The sequence below is a fragment of the Falco biarmicus genome, chromosome 3, assembly GCF_023638135.1.
Source record: "Falco biarmicus isolate bFalBia1 chromosome 3, bFalBia1.pri, whole genome shotgun sequence".
Lineage (NCBI taxonomy): Eukaryota > Metazoa > Chordata > Aves > Falconiformes > Falconidae > Falco > Falco biarmicus.
The window spans coordinates 31,013,742-31,040,895 of record NC_079290.1 but is presented as its reverse complement, the minus strand read 5'-3'; the positions used below and the strand labels follow the sequence as shown (position 1 = coordinate 31,040,895).

At 41.2% G+C, this 27,154-nt stretch overlaps 1 protein-coding gene across 1 annotated transcript; it reads left to right on the top strand.

Moving 5' to 3' along the window:
* Window positions 1-752: 752 nt before the first annotated feature.
* Window positions 753-26,565, top strand: INTS8 (integrator complex subunit 8). Its single transcript, XM_056331173.1, has 27 exons — window positions 753-950; window positions 2,387-2,561; window positions 6,561-6,701; window positions 7,109-7,180; window positions 8,355-8,406; window positions 9,396-9,578; window positions 10,099-10,206; window positions 10,928-11,083; window positions 11,580-11,680; window positions 13,050-13,191; window positions 14,366-14,436; window positions 14,554-14,729; window positions 15,379-15,512; window positions 16,105-16,215; window positions 16,902-17,103; window positions 17,646-17,767; window positions 18,813-18,997; window positions 20,473-20,506; window positions 21,193-21,249; window positions 21,333-21,394; window positions 22,430-22,548; window positions 24,359-24,462; window positions 24,990-25,040; window positions 25,690-25,763; window positions 25,836-25,900; window positions 26,003-26,046; window positions 26,277-26,565. Exons 1-27 carry the CDS (start codon window positions 821-823, stop codon window positions 26,391-26,393), a joined length of 2,988 nt encoding a protein of 995 aa, XP_056187148.1. The 5' UTR covers window positions 753-820; the 3' UTR covers window positions 26,394-26,565.
* Window positions 26,566-27,154: the final 589 nt, after the last annotated feature.

The window sequence follows — 27,154 nt, the reverse complement described above, 5'->3', positions numbered from 1 at the left end:
GCTTGAGAGCCAGCGCCTGGCTAGGGGCAGGTTTAAGTGGCACGGGCGGATGTGGACTGCCTAAGTGCCGACATCTTAATAGCAGTGGAAGGTGCTGCTGAAGGGAAGTAGCTGCTTCTGCCACTTGGTTTGCATCTGCCCTTCTTCATGGACGGAGGTCTCAGCTCCTCCGCCTTTTCATAAGGCGTGAAGGTGTGCACCAGCCGGAGGCCGCCAGCCATTTTGCCCTGGGCTGGGCGGCAGGAGCCCGCTCTGACCACTGGAAGGGCCGCGCTCCGGGCACTGCCCTCCCGCCCCCTTCTCTAGCTCACTGCCGTCACCACACATCGAAACATGTATTTACTGTTACTGAACTCGGCAGCAGCAGGGGAAGGGGCGGGAGGAGGGAGAGGTAAGGCCAGGGAGGATTTACGAGCCCGCGGCCTGCGGGCTGCGCTGCCAGGGCGGGCGGCAAGAGCCGCCGCTCCGGCGGGGCCGGGCCTCGGAGCGACACCGCGAGGGACCCCGGCCACGGGGGACACGCAGGGGGGGCACGCTGCGGCGGTGCTGGCGGTGAGGCGGGGGGCTGCCCACGCCCCACACCGGTGCGGATGAAGGTCAGGCTATCCTGCCACCCGGCTGGCTCCCGGGGGTGTGCGCTGCCCGCCGCAGCCACAGCGCAGGTGACCGGCGAGGTAACGGGACGCGGCCCCGCCCGCCGCCGCGCCGTGCTGGGCCGGGCCGGGGGCGGCCCTATGAGCCGGGGCTCCGCCCGCGCGGAGGGGGGGCGGCGGCCATCTTGTCGCCGTTGGACCTAGGGCGGGCGAGGCCGGTGGCGGCGATGAGCGCGGAAGCGGCGGACCGGGAGGCCGCCACCTCCAGCCGGCCCTGCACGCCGCCGCAGACCTCCTGGTTCGAGTTCCTGCTGGAGGAGGCGCTGCTGGAGCAGCACCTGCAGAAGCCCTCTCCCGGTGCGTGCGGCCCGGCCCTGCCGGCGGCCACCTCCCCTGAGGCGCGGCCCGGCGCCGCTGCCCGGCGCCTCCGCGGGCGCCGGGGAAGAACCGCTCGCTCGTTTCCCCGCGGGCCCCTTCCCTCAGGGCTGCGGCACGCCGCTCGGTCGCTGCCTCCGCCTTCCCGGGGCCTGCGGCTGGTGCTGCCGGCCGCGCACCGGCGCCGCCTCCCGCGCTGCCCTCCTCGGGGAGGCACCGGGGGGCTTCGCTACTGCGGCGCCGGTGACGCGGTGGGAGGCGAGCCCTCGCCCGGGAGCAGGCCCGGGGCGGCCCCGGGGGGCTGGGGGCGGCGCGGTGCGGAGGGCGAGGCGGGGACGGCGGGCCCAGCGCGGCGTTAGCAAGCGCAAATGTGTTTGTCTCGTTTTACGTCAACTTTCCTGTTTAATAACGTAATTTCTCTATCTTTCCTGCGTGGTGGATCACTTCTCCCTTCGCATATGTGAATTTTGTTTGTGGAAATGCTACAATTTGTTTATTTTTATAATGTGAAGTGTTCTTTGTCGAAATCGTTGCAATTTGCAGCTGTTTTACCCCCGTGAAAGTCTTGCTAGCGCCAGGAACTAGAGTCCTAAAGGTTCAGCACCGAAATTGCTCTGTCATCTTTGACCTGGAATGAATAGAAACCTAGTCTGATGTATTGTAAGAAAGTGACCTTATTTAAAAGTAGCAGATCTTTTGACAATCATAAGTGGGAATCGCCTTTTCCAGTACCTGAATTCCACAGGCAGGTGGAGGAAACGGGAAAAGCTGGGACAGTATTGCCTCTGCAAGAAGTAAATTTAAGTATAGTCAGCCTTTATCTTTGTGCTTAGATCTCACACTGCTATTTTATGATTTTAAATAATAATTAATACCAGTTCTACATTTCACAAAGTTCAGTGAGAGTGAAGTAGTTATGATTTGGCTTCAATTTTTCAAAGTAGCACAAAGGTACTAGAGAGACTATCTTACCGTAAGAGAGAGATTTGGGGACTTTTGTTTAATTGGTCTGAAAGTATCTTCTAAATGTATTCAGAGGTACCAGCAGCTGCTTGTAAATATATTTTAAAATACAGAGGAAAACTAAGAGTAGGTGGATATTTTTGCAACAGCTAACTTGTGATCTCAATAGGCAACACTTATTTTCTGTAGATGCAAATACAGAAAATTAATACAAAATAGAATAAATTAAAGTATTGAGAGCTTGGTTATAATGGTCAAGTAAACTTGGAGGTTAAACAAAGGTATCTTAATAGTCTGATTTGGGTCGGCATAAGCAAGATACCCTTGGGGTTAGAATCTGCCAGGTGGCAATGTCAGCTGTATAAGTGACAAGGAGATAGATCCCTGTTCCTAGCTGCAACAAGAAATTGATTTCTGGGCTTACAAAGAATTTGGAAAGTGATTGTGTTTTGCAGATCCACCACCTGTACAGCTGATTGTCCAGTTCTTGGAACAAGCTTCAAAACCATCAGTGAATGAACAGAACCAAGTTCAGCCACCACCCGATAACAAAAGAAACCGCATCTTAAAACTTCTTGCTCTTAAAGTTGCTGCTCATCTGAAGTGGGATTTGGATGTGTTGGAGAAAAGGTATAATCTGTAAATCTTCATGCTGAAATTACTAAACTGAAGTTGCCAGAGATCTCTGTTTTAACAAATGAAAGTCTGTCTTGCTCCCTCTTCTGACAGTATCTTCTACCATTAAGAAGAGTTTTGGGTCTGACAGCTGAAATAAAGTTGGATTTCATCTGTTGAGTTAGAAAAAGGTTTTGATAAAGGCAATATCTGTGAGCAGATCAATACTGTTTATAATTCAGAGAGCAAGAGTTGTGGGCTTTAGATATTAAGATCCACATACTAAACTGCATAAAGATGAATTTTAGGTTATGCTTTTCTTCATTGGCAAGTTGCTCCATTCTGGCATGCTTAAAGTTGGAGGTATTGCTCCGGCTTTGTTCATGTGAAGAACTCTATATACCTGCAAACTAGATCACTGAACTGACTGATTGAAATAGACAAACTCCACCTTTGCATTTTTCCTTTTAATTTTTTTAAACCAAAGAATTTCAGCTGCTGAATGCTCTGATGAGGTAGAACTGTTGGGAACTTCTTTACTCTGGCAGTGCTAAGCACATTAGGGAGGTGCACTTCAGCTGTGTAAAATCTTAGCAGGGCACTGCTTGCCCCAGTTGTAATTTGCATAGGATCATTGAATCATTTAGGTTGGAAGAGACCTTTAAGATCGAGTCCAACTGTAAACCTTACACTGCCAAGACCACCATTAAACCGTGTCCCTAAATGCCATGTCTACATGTCTTATTTTTAAACACCTCCAGGGGTGGTGAATCCAGCAGTTCCCTGAGCAGCTTGTTCCAATGTTTGACCACCATTTGGCTGAAGAAATTTTTCCTAATACCCAATCTGAACCTCCCCTGGTGTAACTTGAGGCTGCTTCCTCTGGTCCTGTCGCTTGTTATCTGGGAGAAGAGACTGACAGCCACCTTGCTACAACCACCTTTAAGGTGGTTGTAGAGGGCAATAAGGTCTCCCCTGAGCTTTCTCCTCTCCAAGCTAAACCACGCCAGTTCCCTCAGCTGCTCCTCACAAGACCTGTGCTCCAGACCCTTCACCAGCTCCGTTGCCCTTCTCTGGACACCTTAATGTCTTTCCTGCAGTGAGTTTTCTCTGCAAGATTCTTGCAAAATTGAACCCAGTATTTGAGGTGTGGCCTCACCAGTGCACAGGGAAATAACCACTTCTGTAGTCCTGCTGGCCACACAGTTTCTGATACAGGCCAGGATGCTGTTGACCCCCTTGGACACCTGGGCACACTGCTGGCTCATGTTCTGCGGGCTGTTGACCATCACCCCCAGGTCCTTTTCCCCCAGGCAGCTTCCCAGCCGCTCTGCCCCAGCCTGCAGCGCTGCCTGGGGCTGCTGTGACCCAAGGGCAGGACCGGGCACTTGTCCTTGTTGAACTTTCTACAGCTGAGCTCGGCCCATCAGTCCAGACCCCTCTGCAGAGCCTTCCTGCCCTCTGATAAAGTTACTAAACAAATCATTTGGCTTGCAGACGCCTTGGAAGAAGTTCTTCATTACATAAAAGTAACATTGGCTCTGAGTATGTTACAAGTTTCTTTAAAAGAAGAAAAAAAAAACCCACCCAAAAAGTCGTCTTGAGTTGATCTGAAAATATTTCTTTTTACAATGTTGCATAGATTTTATTTTTTTTTATTTCAGAAGTGTTTTGAAAAAAATATTTTCCTTCAAATTGCTGGTAGGGCTTGTTTCTTCATGTGTACTTTTATTTGTATTCCTCACTTGTATTACAATTTATTTAATAATGTACTATAATGAGCAGTAAAAGGGCTTGGAACCAGTGTCCTGGTTTTGGCTGGGACAGAGGCTGTCTAGAGGCTGTCTAGTAGCTGTACAGTGCTGTGTTTTGGATTTTGTATGAGAATAATGTTGATAACACACTGATGTTTTAGTTGTTGCTAAGTAGTGCTTACTCTCAATCAAGCACTTTTCAAGTTCCCCATGCTTTGCCGGTGGGGAGGTGCACAAGGAGCCGGGAGGGAGCAGAGCCAGGGCAGCTGACCCGAACTAGCCGCAGGGATATTCCATACCACAGATCATCAAGCTCAGTATATAAACTGGGAGGAGTTTGCCAGAAGGGACCAGTTATTTCTTGGGGACTGGCTGGGCATCAGTCAGTGGGTGGTGAGCAGTTGTATTGTGCATAGCTTGGGCTTTTTTTCCCTTGGGTTTTATTCCTCTCTCTCTCTCTCTCCTCTTCATTACAATTGTTGTTGTGGTTGTTGAACTGTTGACAATTTACAGTTGTTAAACTGTTCTTGCTTCAGCCCATGGGTTTTACCTTTTTCTGGTTCACCTCCTGGTTGGGGTTAAGCCACAACAATGAGATGTCATTAATTTTTACCTATGAAGTTCTCGCCACCCCCACCTTCCCCCAATATTTTTATCATCTGTTAAGCTATATCCTATTTGTCTGCCTTAATGTTGTGAGGGAAGATTACTGCTTGCCAAAGACCTTTGCAAGATAGTGCACAACGGCAGAGAATGAACAGAAACCTTTATTGTGGTTAGCTGTGAAAATACAGCGTGGACAAAAGAATCTGGTATACAATAGGGGGTTTCTTTATATATATACCTTCAGCTTTGAAAGCAGATGTGAATGTGTACAGGAGAGCTTGCTTTATTTTAGTGGCTGCTTCCCTTCTTCCAGGAGGAATTTAAATTTAAACTGACATTTATTCATGGTGTATTTCCTGTCAGTTAGTACCTTTACTTCTTAAAATGGAGGTACAATCCTGATTCAGAAATCAGTCCTACGGTATGACACTATTGGGCTGATTCTGGGTTTTGGACAAAACAATCTTGTCATCTGTGGTGGTTTTTTTGAGAAACAATATGAAGTCATTTCAACTACCAATTTAGCATCTCTGTACAGTAGCTAGAGTTCCTCTTCTGTTAACTTGTGAAGCCCAAAATTGTTTTTAATTAAGAAACTGCTCTTGTGTTTTAACTGATTATACTCAAAGGTTCAGTTATGGCATTTAAAAAGAAATAAAAATAACGGCTTGACCCAAGTTTTTTTTAAATTTCTGCTGTTATGAACATTTGAATGATGTTGTACTCTTGCCAACGAAAACAAGATTCCTGGACCTCACACAGTAAAACCAGCTTTTGTTAGTTTAAAATTACACCTTTGTAGCAGGCATGGATACTGATACAACACAAGACCTAAAATTTGTTTTACCTGAACTCTGACTCTAGTTGCTAAATGTGTAGTTTCACTGATCGTTTTCTATGCTGGTTGCAAAGAATGCAAGTTTTTCACAAGGTCAAAGGTGCTTTGGCAGTAACTCATCACTTTTAATTTCAAATAATGTCTAAATTAGCAATAATGTTTCAGTTGTGTTAAATTATGCCTCAAAAGCTTGGAGTGATGCAGTCCAGCCTGCATATCTTCTCATTTTATCAAGGAAAGTTCTGTCCCAGCTGAATGCATGTTTTACGTAATGCAGCTTACAGTGTTCTACAGCGCTCTATTCCAGTGCCTAGTCTTAACTTCACTGTTTGTTAGTGGATGCTGCAGAAAGGGGGATAAGCCATGATAGCATGGAGAAGTGTTCTCTTTATGTGAATGAAATGCCATTTGCAATGGAAATGTGGTTGTTTACCTTCTGGAAGTATGAGTTGGGACTACTTTGAAAACATTTCTCACCAGTTGGGACCTGCTGTTATAGGTGACTGATTATTCAGGGGATGTGTCTGTGTGGAGTAAGAGTGGTGCACAGTAGTAGTTCAGCTGTCGGGGCAGCCTTCCACTTGGGCGTAACTTCTGCTGCTAACACCTGGTAACTGACCTACATACCTGATCTAGACTGCCATCTGATACAGAGCATTTCATTATGCTAAATAAACATCCTACTACCCTTACTTCCATGGGATGTTAAGTAATTATATAGTACTGAATGGTATTGTATATTATTTAAACATTCCAAAAGTGGGATTACTGTATGAAGTATCTAACTCTCTCTTTTAATTATTTATTTTTTAATAGCTTGTCTGTTCCTGTATTGAACATGCTACTGAATGAACTTCTATGTATCAGCAAAGTTCCCCCAGGAACTAAACATGTGGATGTAGACCTCTCCAGCTTACCCCCAACCACTGCGATGGCAATACTACTCTACAACAGATGGTAAGCAACTTTAAGGCAATAATCTTAAAATCATCATCGAACAAAGCAATGTTTTCTTCTGTTCATAGAGGAGAAAGAATCTGAAAGTAATATCTTTGTGATCTGTAGGTGGGTTATAATGAGGAGCTGGGTCTGAAAAGCTATTCTACAGCTGGTTTTGTTCTCTAAAAAAATAGTCAAGGTAGTAGTTTGAACTGTCACCTTACAAAGATAAAAGTCTTGCTGTCTTTTAGCTTCTCATGGACATAAGAGCACTTCTGAAATACTAGATGTGCTCTTGAGTAGAGAATGTATTCTAATGGTGTAATGTATTTGAAGAGATAAACTCATACTTTTGAGACATGTAATCTGCTTATTATGCTTCTGAGGCTAATACCATTCTTGGCTTAATTTTCTCCTCTCTGTAGGGCCATAAGGACCATTGTTCAAAGTAGTTTTCCTGTAAAGCAAGTGAAACCTGGTCCACCTCAGTTAAATGTGTAAGTTACAAGTACAATTAATTTGAATTTTGTGTGCATTTTGTAATCAGAAATTTAATGTCTCAGTGGATTAAATCATGTTAATGACATAAATTGCTTAAAATGGCTAGTTGTAGCATGGAAAACTCATACTTATTTCAAGTATATTCTTATTTTCCTGTTAACATGCTTGATATGTGTATGTACTTGTCTGTCATTCCACTCTTAATGTGTTACCATCGCTGTGAATTTGTAGAAGAATGAAAAATCTGGGAGAAAGAGAGATGGTGATTTGCCTAAGTGGTATGCTTATTCTGTAGCTTAGGTTACATTTCTCACATCCTGTTTTAACTTACAGTAGCTTGCTTAATATGGTTGTTTTACTGTAGCAATTTGCCACATTATGTGTGGTAACCTGAGAAATAATAGAAATATTTTAATTTACTTCATTAGGCCATAATTTGGAATTTGACGTCAGTATTAGTTTTGCATTCTGAAAGTTTTGTGGCTTTAGTTACAACCTGTCCTTGGAATTGATACTTATGTTACAAATTTCTCTGATATAGTAGGGAGTATCTCAGTGGTACTTCTCATGTTTTTTATGTTCATTTTATAGCGTAGCATTAGGCTATACTTGTTTGAGAGAGTCTGTTAAATATGCTAATTAAAAATACTATTACAACTCATTTTACTATAAATCTTGTATTGTCGTATATGTATCAAAGTCTGATCCTGAATGAAAAAATTCTGTATGGGGAAATAATTTAAGAATACTTTTGCATGAGCATAATTTAAAAATGCTTTTGCATAAACACATGAACACAGTTCTGCCTCTGACACATGCTCGAGAAGATTTAAATAGTGAAGCTTCAAGGGACTTGAGGCTGTGGAAACAGATTTCTTCATGATAATTTTGCTAATACTAGCAATGTGATTTTTAAAGAAAAAAAATCAAAGCTTTGTAACCTCCATTTTATTGAACCACATTCTCATTCAAAACTTATCTTTTTGTTATATAATGCTGTCTTTCAGATATAGATGGTTAAGAGCAGTCAGTGGATCTGTGTAATAATGTTTAAAATGTAATGAAATGAAACTTACTATGACTGAATTGTTGTGGTCTAGAACATGAAGTAAAATAACATGCAGGTTTGCTTTATAGTTGAGATCTTGACCTCTTCTGCTTATTTTCCAGGATGAACCAGATGCAGCAAGAAAAGGAACTAACGGAAAATATTTTGAAAGTGGTGAGACTTCCTGACTTCCCCCCCTGCTTATTTTTGCTTGAATTTACATGTAAATTTACAGGAAATAAACAATGGCATCACACTTTTGTTGGAGTCAGTACATTTATATTATATTTGCCACTTAGCATTTGCTACAATCCCACTGTGTGCATTTTGGACGGTGTTGTCTCTGCACTCCATGTAGTATAAAATCTGTTTTGTGTGATGGAAGTATTCTTTCATCAGCCCATTGTTGGTGGCAAATGAATAGAGCAAACCTCTACAAAATCAGAGTGTGATTAGTAATTAAGACCATATCATGCTTGAGCTGCAAAATCATATGGCAGAAAAACTCAAGACTTAAAATGTTTTTTTTAAAAGCATTTAGTAGCTGACTGCTTTCTGTATGTAACTTTCAAGAGAATGCTAGTTATGCCCCAAGCGTTTCCCTTTGAGAAAAGCAAGAAAGAGCTACTTCCATAAGTAGCCTAGCTCATTTTCCTACTCTTGTACTACTTGGAATCATTTAATTTTATTACACATTTTCCACAATTCTTACTTGTTCATATTTTTTCAAGTAGATGAGCATGAATGATGTTTTAACTGTTTAACCAATTTATCCTTTTTTTTTTTTTTTAAATCTTGTTGTTCATGTAGATGCTGGGTTTATTTCAGCGGTGAAAAAACTTAAAGTTTGCAATCTGATTGTTGAATAACTTAATGCTCCAAAAGTGTATAAAAAGGTGTAGGTGAAACAGAAAAATGTTTTGTTTCAATTGGAATTAAGAGTTTGATCCTGTTTCTCTGAGTACCTGAAATTGAAGTCACAGATTTCTTTGTTTTACAAGAAATACAGGAGTAGATTCTACATAGCGATGAGACAAGTGTATAAGGACAGGTTTTTGTGCTATCCTTCTGCTGTACTGATACATTTCTAGTGTTAATTTAAACCCAGAGCTAAGCTCCATACCAAGAGGTTGATTTTTTTCAATGTGTTTGAACTACTACAGTTGAAAGAGCAAGCTGCTGATTCCATCCTGGTCCTAGAAGGAGCACTTAAATTAAACAAAGATCTTTACGTGCACACTATAAGAACTCTGGATTTATTAGCCATGGAGCCTGGTATGGTGAATGGAGAAACTGAAAGTTCCACAGCTGGACTGAAAATCAGTGCAGAGGAGATACAGTGCCAGGTAGCTTATATTCTACGCTAAAGCTTTCAGTTTGTGTCTATTTCTTTAGCGAAAGTGTTAGATAAAATTTTTGAGATAAATTGTGGTATTTTTCTATTAAAATTTTCTGTGTTCTTTTTTAATGCAACGAGATATTACTGACTTGGTTTTTACATTTATTAGAGCTTTCTTCAACACTGTAAATATTGTTACTTCCTCCCAACACCCACCGACCCCCATGCTACCCCCCTGGAGTAAACCATTATATGACAAGGGCAGCTTATTGCATTCTAGTGAACAATTACGGGGAAATAATTCTGTAATTTTGTCATGTCTGTGCAGAATTACTCACACTGAGGTCATAGTTAAAGAACAAACAATTGAAATAAGTGGGGAAAGGTATGCAGTGTATGTCAGTACATTAGATACAACTGGGAGTAGTTTAAGGTACATGTAAGGTTTGAGCTGAAATACTTAATCTAAACTTAAAATGTTATATAAATATCCAAGGTAAAGTGATTTATATAAATGCTATTTGCAGGTTTGCTATGATTTGGGTGCAATCTATTTTCAACAAGGATCTACAAATGCAGCTGTTCATGAAAATGCTAAAGAGAAGTTTTTCAAAACAAAGGAGTTGATTGCCAAGGTATTGGGTGTTCTATTAGCATGTATGTTCAACTCTTGTAAAAAAAATTTGTCTAAATTTTGCTTCCTTCTTTAGCAATTTAATAACTGTTAATGATACACATGGTTTTTAAAGAAAATTCATGGGACTTCGACAGCAATTTTTGTTTTTTCTCATTGCCGCCTTTGAAGTTATATTAAGTGGCTGCAGTATATTGCTGCTTTGTTCTATGTTTTGTAATGAATGTTCTCTTACACAAATGTTTTTTATCCAAGAAATGCAAGAATAATAGCTCCGGTGCTAATATTAATTGAACTGAACAGTACATTCTGTGTCTTTTGTGGTATTTTGATTGTGATGACGTGTGTTTGAGGAAGGTAACTATACAGCAAGTCATATTTTGGTTTTATCTAATTTTTTCTTGGAAATCAACTTGTACATGTTCCGACCTTTTAAATAATACAACATTTTAATTTAGAATTAAGGTATGCTTCCTTTTTTATTTTGCTTCATATTTATATTTCAGAACCTGCAAAACTCACATTTGTATTTAAATAGACTAAACGTGGTCTAAGCTGTAAAGAGCATGTATAAAAGTGTACTTTTAAAAAAATGTGTACATGCACGTTCTTCTGTTGTTTTGCTGTTACTTGGGATACTGTAAGTCTCCATTTGTTCCTGAATTAAGCTTATGTTTTACAATATTTTGGCCAATAAGATTTGACTAACTCTTACTTTTCAGAATGGTTCATCATCACTTCATTTTACCATAGATGAAGAACGGTTAGCTGGGTACTGTCAAGCCTGTGGAGTTCTTACCTCATCTTCTGATGATGCATCTCAACAGGCAACTCCTTATAGTCAAATCCATAGCTGTATGAAATCTGGCAATTATCAGGTAGGGTGCTTAAATGAACTCGTGTATTTGAGGGGTTCTTTAATCATTCCATGTAGATGATTCCGCTGGAACTGACATGGATTTTAATAAATTTGTTTGTTAACCATTAACATGCTGTTTTAGAATACACATATATAAGAATATAACATAATTTGATACTTATTGGATGAAAATAGCTTGGATTCCGTACAATTTAAATAGATTGTTGATATATGGAGTCTTCAGGTAGAATCTAATTCTTTGGGTTTCAGGGAATGTTGCAGCTGGGATGTGCAAGTTTGTGGTATTTTGGTTTGGTTTTTTTTTTTCCTTTGATTCTCTGATGATAGAGAACTTTGTTGTTGTTTGGTCCCTTTCTGGTTGTTTAATGAATTTTAGCATTACATATGGGTGCAAGCCACTTCTGTTAGTTTGAAGATTTTTACCAGATGGAAAATTACTTTATCTGTATCTTTTGCATTATCCATTGACTATTCCAGTTGTGTTTGTGTTACAGGACGTAGTGAAGATATTTCTTGAAGATAATGTAACCCTCAGCTTACCTGTTCAGTTCAGGCAATCAGTGCTGAGAGAACTCTTCCAAAAAGCTCAACAAGGGTGAGACGTTAAATAATGATCTGTTCAATGATGATGAAAAGCAATTTTCATTAGTTATGTTTTTCATGGAAAGTATACAAAATCTTCTAACAACGAATTACTTATGTACAAGAAACTTCAGCCTGTATTTCTGTTAGTAATGGTCTAAACTACATCGTCCAACTAAGGAGCTGTGTTTTGATCTTATCTCACTGTGCCTTATGGGTAAAATTTAATGAACATTAACACTTAATTTTACCACTTTACTGATTTTATTTTTTTTATTTGTGTCATAATTTATCATACATATATATACAATGTATAACTAAGTTAATGCCTCTTTAGAGGTCTTAAAACTTGAAGTCAAAGCTGGTCAGGCTAACGATATTAAGCAGTAATATTGTAGGAGACGTACTTCATTAGGAACACTGGCAGTGTAGTTACCTGTGATTAGGAGCCTTGCGCACTGCTGAACTAGCCCAGGGCTGAAGGATTAGTATGGTTAATACCAAAAAATGTCTAATAAGCAGAGAGAATTAGGCACATTAGAAGGGCAGCTTGTGGACGGCTCCCAGTTGAGAAATGCTGAGCACATGGCCACATCCAAAATTCAGCCTTCAGTGGAGCTTAGGCACTTGAATCAGGGCTATATGAAAAGCATTTCCATATAATCATGATGATAATTCTTCTCGAAGGAAAGGTGCCTACAGTATTTCAGTTGAAAAAGTGAGAGAGGCTCAGTTTTACAAACGTGTGAGGAAAAAGAAGTCTCGATGCTGACAGCCTCTTGTGTAAGAGCTTAGTAGTTACTGAATTCAGCTTTCGCTTCAGCCAGAGAGAAGTCAAATAAACATCTCTTTAATTAAGGTGATCTTAGAGGCTGTAGCTTAGCAGTGTCTAGGGGTGCTTTCATACCTGATACAGAGCGCCTTCAGGTGATGAGTGTTAGACAAAGGATGGATGAGCATGACTTTGAAATCTGCACAAGGCACACAGAGAAGGATTAAGAGAAGGAAGCCATAGGCTCTGGTTATTTGTTTTGATTTTCATCCAATGATTTTATATTCTGAGATGCATGAATATTCCTGAAGTCTTTTGAGCTGTCAGCCATGCACTGCTCTAGTTGGAAGTTCTAGTGGTGCTCAGGCCAAAGTGGTAATGAAGCCTGCATGTGAAACAGAGCTGTGGGCGGGGAGGGAATTTTCTTTTAGAGAAGATAGGGTCCTGGGTAAACTGAAGTAGATCCTAAGTAAAATTTTTCTGAGTGCAGTCTTGAGCAGAGGCGTGTGCTGCAAACTTGTCATGGGATCTGGGGCCTGGAGCTTTGCTGTGGTACCAACTCTGTGTTTGTCAGAGACGTTCTGTGATCTTCAGTTTTGTGTTCATGCAGGAATGATGCTCTGGATGAAGTTTGTTTCAAAGTCTGCGTGTGCAATACAGTCTGTGATGTATTGCAGGGTCGAACAATTGATATTCAGTTTTGTCAGCTGTTCCTGAAACCCAGCAAAGAGAAAATAGACTTCCTCCTTGAGGTAAAGAAATTAGCTGAAAAAGAAGGGGAATTGGTATTCAGTGAGATATCTTTCCCCACATAACTGTATTATTGTTGCAAGTAATGCTCAGATTTCTGAAGCTGAGAAAAACACATTTTAAGGTAACTTCTCAAACTGTATTCAGCTTCTTTGCAGTTAGTACAATTACACTCTGTGATCAGTCTTGCCTCTGTTCATAGCTGCATTGCCGTCTGTTGGGGAGGAACCAGTGTTGACCTGTTGCTTCAGCTTGGATTTGAAATTGCTGCTATTAATATCTTTAAGTGATATATTGTTGAATACTTGTTTTCAAAGAACAAAGAAACAAATTCTCTGCGTGAGAGAGAGAGAGAGATTAGAAAAATAAGTGTGTGTTGATATGGACCACTTCTCCTTACCAGCTTTGTTGTAGAAATTAGCGCGTCATGAAATGATCCTGAAGTTACTGTATATGTGAGACCTAAACTGTTACTCTCAGTGAAGTTTTTTAGGAAACTTATTGCTCAGACTAAATTTAATCCTTTGGTTGCTTTGCTGTTATTTTCATATCTCCTTTTCTTCATTTGAACCTTGTCTTTTGCTTGTCTCTTCAATCATGTGGCAGGAATTGATTGACAGTACTCTGTACTTCAGAGCAAGTAAAAGCTGTTCCATCAGCTGCTTTCATTAGGACTTAAAATGTATTTCTCAAAAAAAAGTTTCATGCTGGCAATTAAATTCACCTATTTAGTTCTTTCAACTGCTGTTTTATTAAAAAAAAACAAAACCCAAACCCCGTTACTTTTGTGAATTTTTCAGTTTTGCACTTAGAAATGCTTGTTCTTTTTAAACTCACGTAAAAGGGCTTTGTAATGTGCTTAATGATCTGGTGAGGCTGACTGATACTGTGGCACTCGGTTTCAGCTCACCCAAGTATCAAAGGAATAGGTAAAGGAGTATAAATTGTGTCTGGGGGAAGATCACAGTTATCTGAAACACCCTGTCTTGTGTACAGGTTGAAAGAACCTGATCCATCTGTGATGGCTACAGTGTTTATCAGAAACTTTGTTGCCTCACTTGAGAGAGTGTGTTACAGGCTGATCCTAATAGTCAGGACTGGGCAGTAACACTGTTTGTAACTAAATATTTAAAAGTTCTAACAGGCTGCTTAATTACTATCTGCTTTCTTTCTCAGGTTTGTTCAAGATCAATAAACTTGGAAGATGCTTCGGAAGCACTGAAGAGAAAAATGGCAGCATTTCTGAAGTTTGTACCCATATTAAGATAACATGAATTTACACTTTCACAAATGTTTTGAGAACTTATAACTGGAAAAATAAGCAGCTTCTTCCTGCTCATGTATTAACTTTTTTATTTGTTTAGAAACTTGTGTTTGGGTTTGGAAGATCTTCAGCTTGTCTTTATGATTTCATCTCATGAGCTGTTCATAAAACTGCTGAAAGATGATGAACGGAAGCTGCTCATTGATCAAATGAGGAAGAGATCTCCTCGAATCAACCTGTGTACAAAACCAGTGACTTCTTTTTATGATATCCCAGGTAATTTTCATTGGCAGTTGATTTGAACAAAATCTGTGACAGCTGTTCCCAGAACGGCCGCCCTGTCTCAGGACTTACACCAGCGCTAATGCTTGTGAGACCGTGTGGCGAGCTGGTCCAGGAGTACCATCTGGATGAAGTTTTAAACCTACCAAAGTGAAACACAGATTTTTTTCGGCCAGTTCATTTCCCAGACATAGCTGGCTGGCTGTGCAGCTGCACAAGTCAAAGCTAACATAAGAGCTGCCAGATGGTGACTGGGGCTGGAAAGAACTTACCTTTTCAGCTCTAATACAGTCTTGCATTGATTTAAATGAGTTGAGAAAATGCATATTTTCATTAAAGCAGTATGGGAACACTTTTTGGTGCAGCTTTTGAACCTATTGCTTTATTGAAGCAAGGGTAAGGGAATACTCAGAGATGCTGGTGTGAGGAAAGGGGGCATTGCAAGCAGCCCTTTAGGTCAGGGAGCTGGGAAGCTAGTGCAAGGTGTTTGTGGAAGGGCAGGAAAGGATGCACAGGGCCTACAAAAGCATCAATGTATCTGCTGGTCTTACTGTGTTATGTTTAAAATGTTACATACTAAAGAAACATAAGCATTTACATCAAGAAGGAATGCACTGGAGACCTGAGATTGCTTTTCTTCTAGCTTCAGCAAGTGTCAATATTGGACAGCTTGAACATCAGCTCATATTGTCAGTAGATCCTTGGAGGATTCGCCAGATCTTAATTGAGTTGCATGGTATGACTTCAGAACGCCAATTCTGGACAGTTTCTAATAAGGTAATTTATTTAATGTGGTCATTGTGAGCCTTGGCATAGATCTTCAGTGTGAGGGGTTTTTTTCCCTCTGCATAATGGAGGTTTAGTAAGAATGATGATACCTATCTAAACTCACATTCTCTATGAAAAGTGTTACAATAAAACATATAAACTTTTGTTTTAAGGAACTACTGGCTGTTACCACAAACTTTCCTTGTGAGAAAACAAGCTTCTGTAGCTTTTGCTTTCAGTGTTCTGACTAGTTAGGAATTTAAACTAAAATAATATTGCTGTCACTAAAAGCTCGGAGCAGTAGAGAGGAAGAGATTTTCCTTTTTTATGTAATGCTTTCTTGTCTTTTTGGGGGGTTTGTTCTTGCTTTTCCCCCCCTCCCAATTGTTGCATATTCAGAGTATGAACAAAGTAGGTGAGCTCGCAATTTGTATTGTACTTCTATATGAGCCATATGTTACTTCGGATTAGATATAAAACTGAAAGAGTTGACATTTAATTGGCAATCATTTTCAATATTTGAGTTTTGTTTATGTTTTAAGCAGTGATGTGAATTCTGAAACCTCTTTCTGTGCAAATGTCCTATGTATTTCTCTCCCAGTGGGAAGTACCAAATGTTTACGGCAATGTTATTTTAGGAATCAAAGACAGTCTGACTAGGGATTTGGTCTACATCCTTATGGCAAAGGGATTACACTGCTGTACAATTAAGGTGAGCAAACCATCTGAAGTTACTGGTGAGTTGGTTTGGACAATTGAATTGTAACAACACTGAAAATATGGGAAGCCTTTTTTGAGAAAAGGAATTGAAAAATTAAGGGGCAAGGGAGATGTCGTACACAAACTCTGTGTGTCATATAAGGGTTAAATATTTCTGTCTCACAAAGTTCCATCAGTAGAGCAAGGACCATGGCTTTCCAGTGAGTTGGACCCGGAGTTAATTTCATTCATACAATGTTTTGGTTATGATGTACTAAATCACATTGATTCTAAACCCAGCAGTGATTTGACTTAACTGATACTAAATGCTGTTCTTTTGGCTGTTTTACGTAAGGAATTAACTGGAATGCTGTTTTATTTTCCTTGTAATTGACAATATCAATAGTTTGCTGAACTAAAGCCAAACTGTACCTAATATGCAGTAGTTATTTCTGATATTTTTTTGCTTAAGCTTGTTGCTTTGTTTGAAAAATCTGGAACTGTTGGAACTGTTAAACTTAATAGCAAGTCCAAAGGACTCAAAAATATAAATGGTAATTGTGAGATGCTTGAGCAGTGCTAACTATAATGGATGTCAAGGCTGGTTCAGCCAGGATAGAGCTAAACAGCACTTTGACTCTTAGTCTTTTCTCTTACGAATCCATTAGGAATCATTAAAGCATATCCTTTTTATTGCAGGATTTTGTCCATGCAAAACAGCTTTTTGCTGCTTGCTTGGAACTCGTGACAGAGTTTTCTCCAAAACTCCGTCAAGTCATGCTGAATGAAATGCTGCTTTTAGACATTTATACTCATGAAGCTGGAGCTGGTGTTTCTGGAGAACGTCCTCCTTCTGATCTTATAAGCAGAGTCAGAGGATACTTGGAAATGAGAGTACCCGGTAAGTACACTGCAGTCTTTCCTGGGATGCAGTAAAGCACAAAATTTGAGAAAAAGGGAAATAAACCTGACTTTGTATTGTAGGTTTACCATTTAGGTGTATAATTGGAAAAAAAACAATCATGAAGTTTAAGGCTGGTTTTAGTGAGTCTCTAGGAGTTCAGTTAGTTTTTAGAAGTTGTAAATGAGAACAGCAGTGTCATGATGCCTACATATTACTGAACACTGACAGTTTCTGCTTCATGCCACTGGAAGGACTTGAACAGGATAAATATGTCTGCATTTTTACCTGAAAAGTTTCGCTAGTTGTTAAAGCAGTCTGCATGTTTTCACGCTGAGGGAGTAACATAGTACTGTTGTGGTTAGAGGAAGCTGCTGTTGCTCCTAATTTTCAGAGGTGAGATCGCTTGTAGGGCTAAGCATCGTGTTCTTTTGCACTAACTATGGAACAGCAGTGGCTAGTTAGAGGACATGGGTTTTGCTTGTTTTCATAAGCAGTGTTTTCTTAAAAAAAAGTTAAGCAAAGAACCTCTTTTCTTCCAGATATTCCTCTTCGACAAGTTATAGCTGAAGAATGTGTTGCCTTCCTGTTAAACTGGTGTGAGAATGAATATTTGACCATGCAAGTTCCATTACCTCTGGTTCAAACTAACCCTTATGTGAAGGTAACGGGTGCTCAGTCTCAAAGCCTTGTCAAGCTGTAATTGACTCTTCCTGTTGAGGTCTTTTGTACTTTTAAAAGTATGTACCCTTCTCTCTCAAGAGTGTCAGGGTTTGTGGCTATAGTGAATTCAGTCTGGTGTAGAAGACAGCAGGGCTAAGCAGCAAGTGGTTTGACGGTTGACAAAAGACGTGGAGGCTGTGCTGCAAGGACAGATGAAAGAAACTGCATCTCAGCCCTTTTGTTGGCTGCTAGCTGAGGTTGGTTCCGTAAGCAGCAGTCATGTGTGGTTATGATCCATAAGCTGATGGAAACCCTGCAGCACTTTCATAAAGGACTCTCCTCTGGGCTGGAACTCGGCCTAGATTCATGTAGGAGGTATGAGAAGCGTGCAGGTCTCAGGCTTCATGTTCCTAAGACACTTGTTTTCCAAATGCACTATAATGGTTCCATCTTTTAACCCAACACCAGCGTTGAATTTCTGGAGACATTCAAGCACTGCCTTTTTTAAAAAAACTTTGCTCTTAAAATGGTTTTACAGCAATGTTTCTGCTTCAGAGTCAGGCAGTGAAGCTGAATGCAGATCACATTACAGGACAGATTAATTTTTGGCCTGCTCTGCTTACCTGTGGTATTTCCTAATTTCCATTTTGAGTTTCAGCTTTTCTGTGTAGCAGAGGGAGCCAGCTTCAGTTCAGATTAATTATTATATGAAAGTTAAGGGAATTCTAGGGAGCCAGTCTTTGTAAAACTATATTTTGTGGGCTTTAGGTTTTATGCAGTGTGTTTAAGTCAGAGCACAAAGCTTGTTTTCTGGAGCCTATAGTAATGAAATATACCCTAAGGAAACTAATAAAGAGAACAATCCTCTGTTTAATTCCTGTCTTCCAGGTTTCTCATCGATGTCCTCTGCTGAGTTCAGTCACATTGCTTTGTGGTTTCTAACTTAAAATCACTTGTTTAGCCATTATAAGTGCCAGTAATTCCTTTGCTGTAGTCAATGTTCAGAGAAACTGTAGCTACTGTATTTTTTCTGTTGCATTGCATAGCTGGGGCAGTTGCTGGCTGCTACCTGCAAAGAACTTCCGGGTCCCAAAGAAAGTAGACGGACAGCTAAAGACCTTTGGGAAGTCGTCGTACAAATCTGCAGTGTATCCAACCAGCACAAGCGGGGGAATGATGGCAGAGTGAGTTTGATAAAACACAGGGAGTCTACACTGGGCATTATGTACAGGTATGGGGGGTTTATTACGTTATTTTTAAAGATTGATTGAATTGTATATTTGACCCCATGTTCCCTTCAGAAATTGCCTGGATTCCACAGTGTGGAGTGCTGCGGTGACAGCAGCTAAAGATCTTTTCTGAGTAAACATCCAATACCACCAGTGGGCAGATTATTAGTGGTGATGTGTTGACTTTCATGTGCAGAGAGAGAAAAGGAGTGTGTGGGATTCAGGTCAATGTACAGACACCAAAGCATGTATGCGTGTGCTCCCATTACAATCAGTGTAGATCTCCCAGTAAAGTCAATGGCATCTAGAGGGCAGTTTAGCTCACCGACGGGGGGCTGTCGGCTTCATACTGAATAGAATTGCTTTGCAGTCTCCATTGAGTCTATCAGTTAGCTACTTTTATAACTGTATTGAACACCTAGCTCACAGCATGTGTCTATACTTAGATGTAGCTTTCTGAATCTAAAGACATTATTCAGTCTTGAAATGAAGTTCTAGTTCAGTTGAGCTTCTGGGGAGAGGGAAAGGAAGAAAATACTCTCGACTGGGGTAATTTCAGCCAGCCTTAGCCTTAACTGACTGATAGATTGATTGATTTGGGACTCTTGATTTGTCCACTCAGTGTTTTCAGCCTGTTCTTAACTCCAAGCCTGATTATGAGTTGCCCATTAGAGTAAATTCTGGAATGTATGATTATATTGAACAACTTTCTATGTTAAAAACTTGGGAAAGGTGCCCCTGTCAAATTATTGACTGTTTCTTTACCTTCTTTGAGCTAATCAGGTTAATGTGTGCCTAAAGACCAGCTGCTTTCGCTTCCACTGCTGTGGGATGGATGTAAGGGGGGAACGTGCTTGCTGTAGGTTTCAGTTGTACGCTCTGGCAAGGCAAAGGAAGCAGTACAGGTGTACTCTAGCTTACTGAGCCTTTTCTGACACCTCTGACCCAAACAGCAAAGGACAGTGGCCCTGTTGTTGTTATGGAAAAGGGGCAGTGAAACCTTTCCTAAACAGGCTGTGCTTGTCTAGGTTGTCTTGTGGTGACAGCTTCTGATGTGGCATGACAAGGAATCAATGTACATTATAAACGATCACTGTGTACCCTCTTCTGTAAGCCTGTAGGTCATTGTTGGAGCCCTAGCTTGGAGAATTACAGTACAGTTCAGTTGCTTTCCCTTTTAAGAGTCAATGGTTGACTTAACTACGTAGTGATTTTCATGCCCTTTGTAGCTTTGTGGAATAATAGATACCTCTTGTTTAACCTATTTTAAATACAAAAGTAACACTTGCTAGTGACTATATTAAAAGTGAATGACCTGCTTGAGTGTTTTCACTTCTGTACCCTGCATTTGTAAACTTACAGGTGAAGGGGTATTTTGACAGGTTAAGAAATTGCTTTACTGACTCTTGTTTCCAGTGTATTAAGTTTGCATATATTCCTTGTTGTGGATGATTGTGTATTTGTGTCCCTAATTTAGGAGTGAATTGCTGTCCTTCATCAAAAAGCTTCGGGTAAGTTATAGTGGTCTTGAGAATGTGTTTGCAACCAGAACTTCTTTTCGATACAGTGTTTTTCTGGATTTTTCCTGTTAAATTCCAGAAAATCAGACAGCTATATAGGTGGTTGGTATGGCTGAAAAACTTCTGGATTTGCTATACCCCGCCATACAGCAGTGTGGAACAGCTTCTAAAAAAAAAAACCCCAATCTTACCCTGAATTCTGACAATGGAGATCTATTAACATTAAGAGTATGTGTATTGCAGCTGTCAGGAAGCAAAGCGTTACCTTTTGGAGGGAGGGGGAAGGTGCTATTTGCATCATAACTAAGCAGCGGAAGTAAGAGGATGGGAAATTGTTTATAGCTTGTGGGTTTGTAAATGCATAGAAAGTTGTAGCATACCTAGCTTAAGTTTGATGTTAGGCAGTAGCCACAGAAACAACATAAAGATGTGCAAAACCTAAGTAAAGGTTATATACAAGGAGTTAGTTGGGGAGATTGAATTAACTACTTCCTGCAGAAACTTTATCACCGTATCCTTGTGTTGCAGGTTTCTTAACAAAGTACTTAACAAAGTATTGCTCTGTTTCTATAGGAAGTTATAATGATTTGCAGAACTTCCTACATAGCTTTAAAGCTTAGGAAAGAAAATGGAGTTTTGTTAGTTCATGGGAATACTTTTTTTTTTTTCCTTTACAGGAACCATTGGTTTTAACCACAATATTGTCCCTGTTTGTCAAACTTCATAATGTTCGGGTTAGTATATATCATAAGCATCCTACTTGGCTTTCTTGAAATGTTTATCTTTGTAATTTCTTTTACCATCTCTCTTCTCTTAGGAAGATATTGTGAATGATATTGCAGCAGAGCACATTTCCATCTGGCCCTCATCCATCCCCAAGTAAGATGATAATTAAAAATACAATTTTCTAAGTACATGTTTTCGTAGTGGGTTTGGTTCCAGTTAGTTACTGTGTGTTAGTGTGACTCCTCCGTGTGAGGGCATTGCTGACCCCCATTCTGTTTGTGAGCAGACTGGTCTGATTGCATGGAGGTTTGTGTTCCTAATCTGATGGTCCTGGTGGAGATGTGGGTACAAGAAACTGAGGGTTTATGTGAACTATATAATACTCTAATAGGAAATAACTTTTTTTTTAGGGGTGTGTGTGAATAATAGCCAAAATCCTACATGGCGTATGGTATCCATTGCTTTGTTCTGGCTGGATTGAACTGTAGTTCTCCAGTGAAGTTTAGATGCTCCGTGGGACTAGAACCTCACTGGTTTAGATTCCGTGTATGCTTTGGGAGAGATGACTCTCGTGAGGGAGAGTGTGTGTAATGCTTAGTGTGGTTAGTCTGTCTTTAATTGGTCTGATTGAATAGTCTCGTTGTTACTGGTACAGACTTCAGTGTATAAGGTCAAGCAGAAGACAGTTGTTTTCAGTGTTGCCAAAATTTAGCAGTAGGGTGAGAAAAAACATGTTTAGAAAAAATGGAGATTCCACATGAACTTTGGGAGAGGCTGCCCAAGCAATGTGCCAAACGATTCCCAGCTTTTCCTTCCAAGCTGGTTCCACAGGTTTCCAGATTGTTGTCTGTGGCTATTCACGCAGATGCTGTGAAAAATTTGTAGTGGTTTCAGGTGTTGTCTTCAAACTTCTCGAAACTGAGAACGTATGTTGTTGCACAGATCCCTTTTCTGGTGTCAGCCACAGGACGTTTTGTCCAAGTCTGTGAGGGGTGTGTTTGTTCTGTCAGACTTGCTCCACTGACACAATTCAAGAGTAGTCTTAGGCAACGCTGAATCTTCCCTGGAGTTATTTCTGCCTGACACAATGCAAGTGCTTAGGACTTAAACTAGATGGGAAATGAGATTAGTGTTTAAAAAACCCAAACCAATCATTTAGGAATTGTTTTTCTTCTTTTTTTCCTTTAGTCTTCAATCGGTGGACTTTGAAGCTGTGGCTGTTACAGTAAAAGAGCTGGTCAGCTATGCATTGACTATCAACGCAAACAACCACTTCTGGTTAATTATTCAGGCAGATATTTATTTTGGTAAGTGAAACCAATGCCTATTTTTAGCACGTCTGTAGCACTACTGGGGTACCTTACGTCTCTAAGATTTGCTTGACATAACTCTCCTTGTATTTCCTCTTAGGAAAAGAAGCTCAGGTGATGAGTTTAAAATCTTTAGATGCAAATAGTGTAGGTGAATTTGTCTTGGAGGTTGTCTAAGCCTACAGACAGACTGAGCTTTCTATGGGTCATGTGGACTTGCTTTTAGGGTAAGGGAAACTTTAAGAGTCATCGTTAACTTCACTTTTTTAGTGTAATTGGTCCTTGAGTGGTATAATTACGCAAACCCCTAACATTCAAATCTTTTAAGTGAACAAAAAGTTGCGTGAATAGTGCTTGCTTTTAAAAGTGGAGATGGGCTTCGCTGGAGCAGGTGATGAGCAGAGTGGAGAGGATCTGTATTTTATCTGGGGAGGTATCTAGGATTTGTAAATGAGGAAGCGTAAACTCCTGGTCTGGCATTGGCTGAGATGTCATTCTGTCCTGCCCCGCCACTCCCCCAGTACTTACCCTTGCTCCTCAGCTGGGAGCAGTCAGCAGAATTGGCACGTACAGCAGCACACACAGCGTTTCACATCCTGGGCACCACCACACACCCAGACTGTAGCAAGGCAGCAGCTGCCTGGGGAAATCTTGCCCAGCCTATGCGATACTACGCTTTGTAAAGTTATCCCCCAGTCTAGAGTCAGTTCATGGGGCTTACTTCATAGTGCGAGTGAAGAGACTGCAGAGCGGTAGGTGCTGAAGAACGAGCTTTCAGAAGCTAGCCAGACAAGTACGGTACTACCTGGTGTATGTGCTAGAGAAGGACATGGCTGTACCCGTGCTCAAAGGTAGTTGGACGTTTCCTCCACTCAGATTATTTGTTGAGACCACTCTAGTGAAATTTGGCATTTAAGCCAGATTGTTCTTTTCTGGCAGTAAAAGAGGGTATAGCTGTGCCTCTGCCGTCTACGTGCTGGTGTTCTGGGCTGCTACGGGAGGCAAGGTGCATGTTCCCAGATCTGGTTTTTGGACTGGAAGGATGTCTGTGGTGTGCAGTAAGATGGGCAGAAATCCAAAGGAGACATATTTGTCTAGAAGATGCTTTATAACCCTTGGGGTGAAGGGGAGGGGTCTTAATCAAGTGTTTAGCGCTGTCACCTTGTATATGGGAGAGCGATTCAAGGTTCTAAACCGGCAGTACTTACTGCTGGCCCCAGGTAGAACAGTGCCCCAGCAGGAGGGCATTTCTGTAGGGAGCCTCAGAAGCTGGTACTGGAAGAGCAAGGGTTGGAGCGTGCCTGGTATGTGTCAGGTCTGTGTTTCAGGAACAAAGCGGCCAAGCAGCCTGCTCTCACCAGAGAGCGTTGTTCAGTAAGAACTTACTGGGAGTAGAACTAGTGCTTAACCACGAGATGTGTGTGGTGGGGTCAGCTGGCTCCTTGTAACCCATACCAACTAAACCGTGTCACTACCACCCGTGTGCTACACCCGGTGAAGGCAAACTACTTTTCCACTCATAAGCTTGATGGATTTAAGATCAACTATCTGAAGAATAAAAAGTAATTCTCAAAAGGCACAGCTTTGCCCGTGTTACTAGTTTTCCCAGTTGTGTAGTTTTCTATCACTGTTTTACCACCTCCTGTGTGTTTGTGCTTTTTAAACAGTGATATGCAAGTCACTTTCCCAGTAGAATTCAGCTATGAAATATATGTGTCTGAATAATTCTATAAACAACTGATCTGAGTCTTAGAAATACCTGCTATGTTTACTTTTAAGGCCTTATTTTGTGTTTTTTCCATTGCAGCAACGAATCAGTACTCAGCAGCCCTTCACTATTATCTACAGGCAGGAGCTGTATGCTCAGACTTCTTTAATAAGATGGTGCCACCAGATGTATACACAGACCAGGTGAGTTAAAATGGGGTTTAGATGTACAGAAATATCTCTTTAGATTCAGTCAACGTCCTAATTCTATATAGAGACAAAACTGCTCAACGCATCTGCGTTCCCGTAGCCTGTAAGGTTTTATATCTTGATGCATTGAGAGATATGAATCATCATAGATCCATTTTTCTTTGCTTGTTGCTTGAAGCCCGTAGAAAATCTGAAGCTTCTCCTTTGCTGAAGCACAGGCTTTCTCTCTTAGTTCATATAGCCTGAACGTGCTGAGCTACCAGCGAGGAGAGCACTGGCACTGGACTCCAGTGCAGTAGTGAGCAGGTGAAAAAGCTTCAGAGCGCACACATCACGGTGTGGTGTGGGGATCCCCCAGCTCCACCAGGCTGGGCAGGGCTGGGCAGGCAGACCAGCTCAGAATGGCAGTAGCTGTTTAGCTGATCCCTTGTATTTTAAAAAAAAAAAAAAAAGGGGGGGGGGGATTGTTGTTTGTGTTCCAATACTGTCATTTCAAAACTTGTGTTTTAACTATCCTGTAGGTGATAAAAAGAATGATCAAGTGTTGTTCTTTACTCAACTGTCACACCCAGGTAAGGAGGTGAAGCATGGCATTAACTAAAACATTTGTTTATAATTACTTTGATGTTAAAAGGCAGGGGAGGAATTTTCTAAAAAGTAAAACTGAATCCAAATGCAATCAGCAATAAAGTAATTTTGTTGTTACTGTTGCTTCTAGGACACTAAAAGGACTGAGATTAATGAGTAAATAAACACATACCAGGAAATGTTGTAAAAAGCAGAAATAGTCACAGGGGTTTGTTTGTCCCGGTTTTCTCTTAGGCTACAGGTTTATTTAATTTTTGGTAGAGTTGAGAAAAAGTACAGTGTCTGTGGGGCGGTGCTGGGAACCTGGCCTCGTTCCTCATGATAACCCCATGTGGCTGTTGCAGTGGAGAATGAACAACCCCAAGAAATAATAAGCCTTGTATTAGACTGATGTAACAGCTGTTAAATGCATTTGGGTTTGAGTAAACCCCCTTCTTCTTCCCTTTAGCGGCCGCTCTGTTGTTGATGTTTTGGAATGAGCTGCGTATGCTCTCGAAGTTCAGGTGCTCAGAACTTGTTGTGGAAACGGGCACTTGAGTGTAGGAAGGGGGGGAATTACTGAGGTCTTGTGTAGAAGATTTCGGTCTTTGGGGAATTAATGCTGTCAGAATCACCCAGAGTCTTTCCTTACAGGTAGCCATTTTATGCCAGTTCCTCAGAGAAGTAGACTATAAAACTGCATTTAAGGCACTGCAGGAACAAAACAGGTAAATGTTGCTGCAAAGTTGATAAATACACAGCATCTGCATGTGTTAATTACCTAACCTGTACTCTTTCAGCCATGATGCCATGGATTCTTACTACGAATACATCTGGGATGTCACCATCTTGGAGTATTTGACATGTATCCTTTCAACGGAATAGCACTACAGAAGGCTCGTACCGGGTGTTCGTGGCTGGAAAAGTCTGTTTCCTACCCCCTTCTCTTTCCTTGACTCACCCTCAGATCTCCACCACAAAAGGGGCGAGACAGACAAGCGCCAGATAGCAGTAAGTTCATGCAGGGGGCTTGGAGGCAGTGGGCTTGCCTTTAGTTACCTTGCCCTCCCTGAGCCCGCCTTTGAAAAGAATGGCCGCTTCCCATTTTAATTCTGTTGGGCGATTCTTAATAGCACCTGGATGCCAGTGTGCAGCTGTTGCACCGGCGCTGAGGGTGCTGTGTAATGGCAGAGCCTGAGCGGAAGGCCTGTTGCTAGTGATATCTCCTCTTTTGTTTCAAGATAAAAGCCATCGGCCAGACGGAGCTGAATGCCAGCAACCCTGAGGAGGTCCTGCAGCTTGCTGCGCAGAGAAGAAAAAAGAAGTTTCTTCAAGCAATGGCAAAACTTTACTTCTAGACTAATGCTGGGCAGAACTATTATAAAATGTGCAGGAATGAAAAAAACTTTCAAGAGTTTATTTTTTAAATTCATTTAAGTTTTTATACAACATTTACAGTCCAGAATCTTTTCTCTTTAGAAATAGAGGAAATCTTATAATAAACCCCTTATTTTTACAAACTGTACAGAAGGCTGGAAGCAACTTCAGCTAGTTCCACAATGGCTTGTTTGAAGAAGACCTGAATTCAAGTTTGCGAAGTTGGCATGAGTTGAATGTGGGTGGCACCTGACGCTCTAGTGCAGCTTTGTGGACTGCTTGCTGTCATGTAACACTCGTCCCTGGATGTGGGGCACAGGTGGGAGCCCCCTTGCAAGAGGGAGGAGGACCAATACCCATCTTTCCCAGTACTGTCCCTTCATCACAGAAGTGATTCAGAGGTAGTGAATATCCCAAGGAAAACACAGTAGTTAATGCTGTTTATGAACACTGATAAAATACAGCTCCACAGTTAAGTTTAAAATACTGTTCCTATGACATGAGTGGTTGCAGAGTACCAGTAGCTCCCTTTTTTCCATACCCTCTCCAGTTCTTGTTGAAAGTTGGTGGCTGGGTCTTAGCACTCCTTCCTTCCAAGACTGTCCTTCCAGTTACGGTTACTTCAGCAGCAGGTTCTTCGCTTCTACTCCTACCTGAGGTCAGTGATACACCAGAACTCAAGTTCATGCCAGCCCTAAGGGGCCACCTTAAATTTGTCAGTCTCCTGTGGAGCTAGGATTTG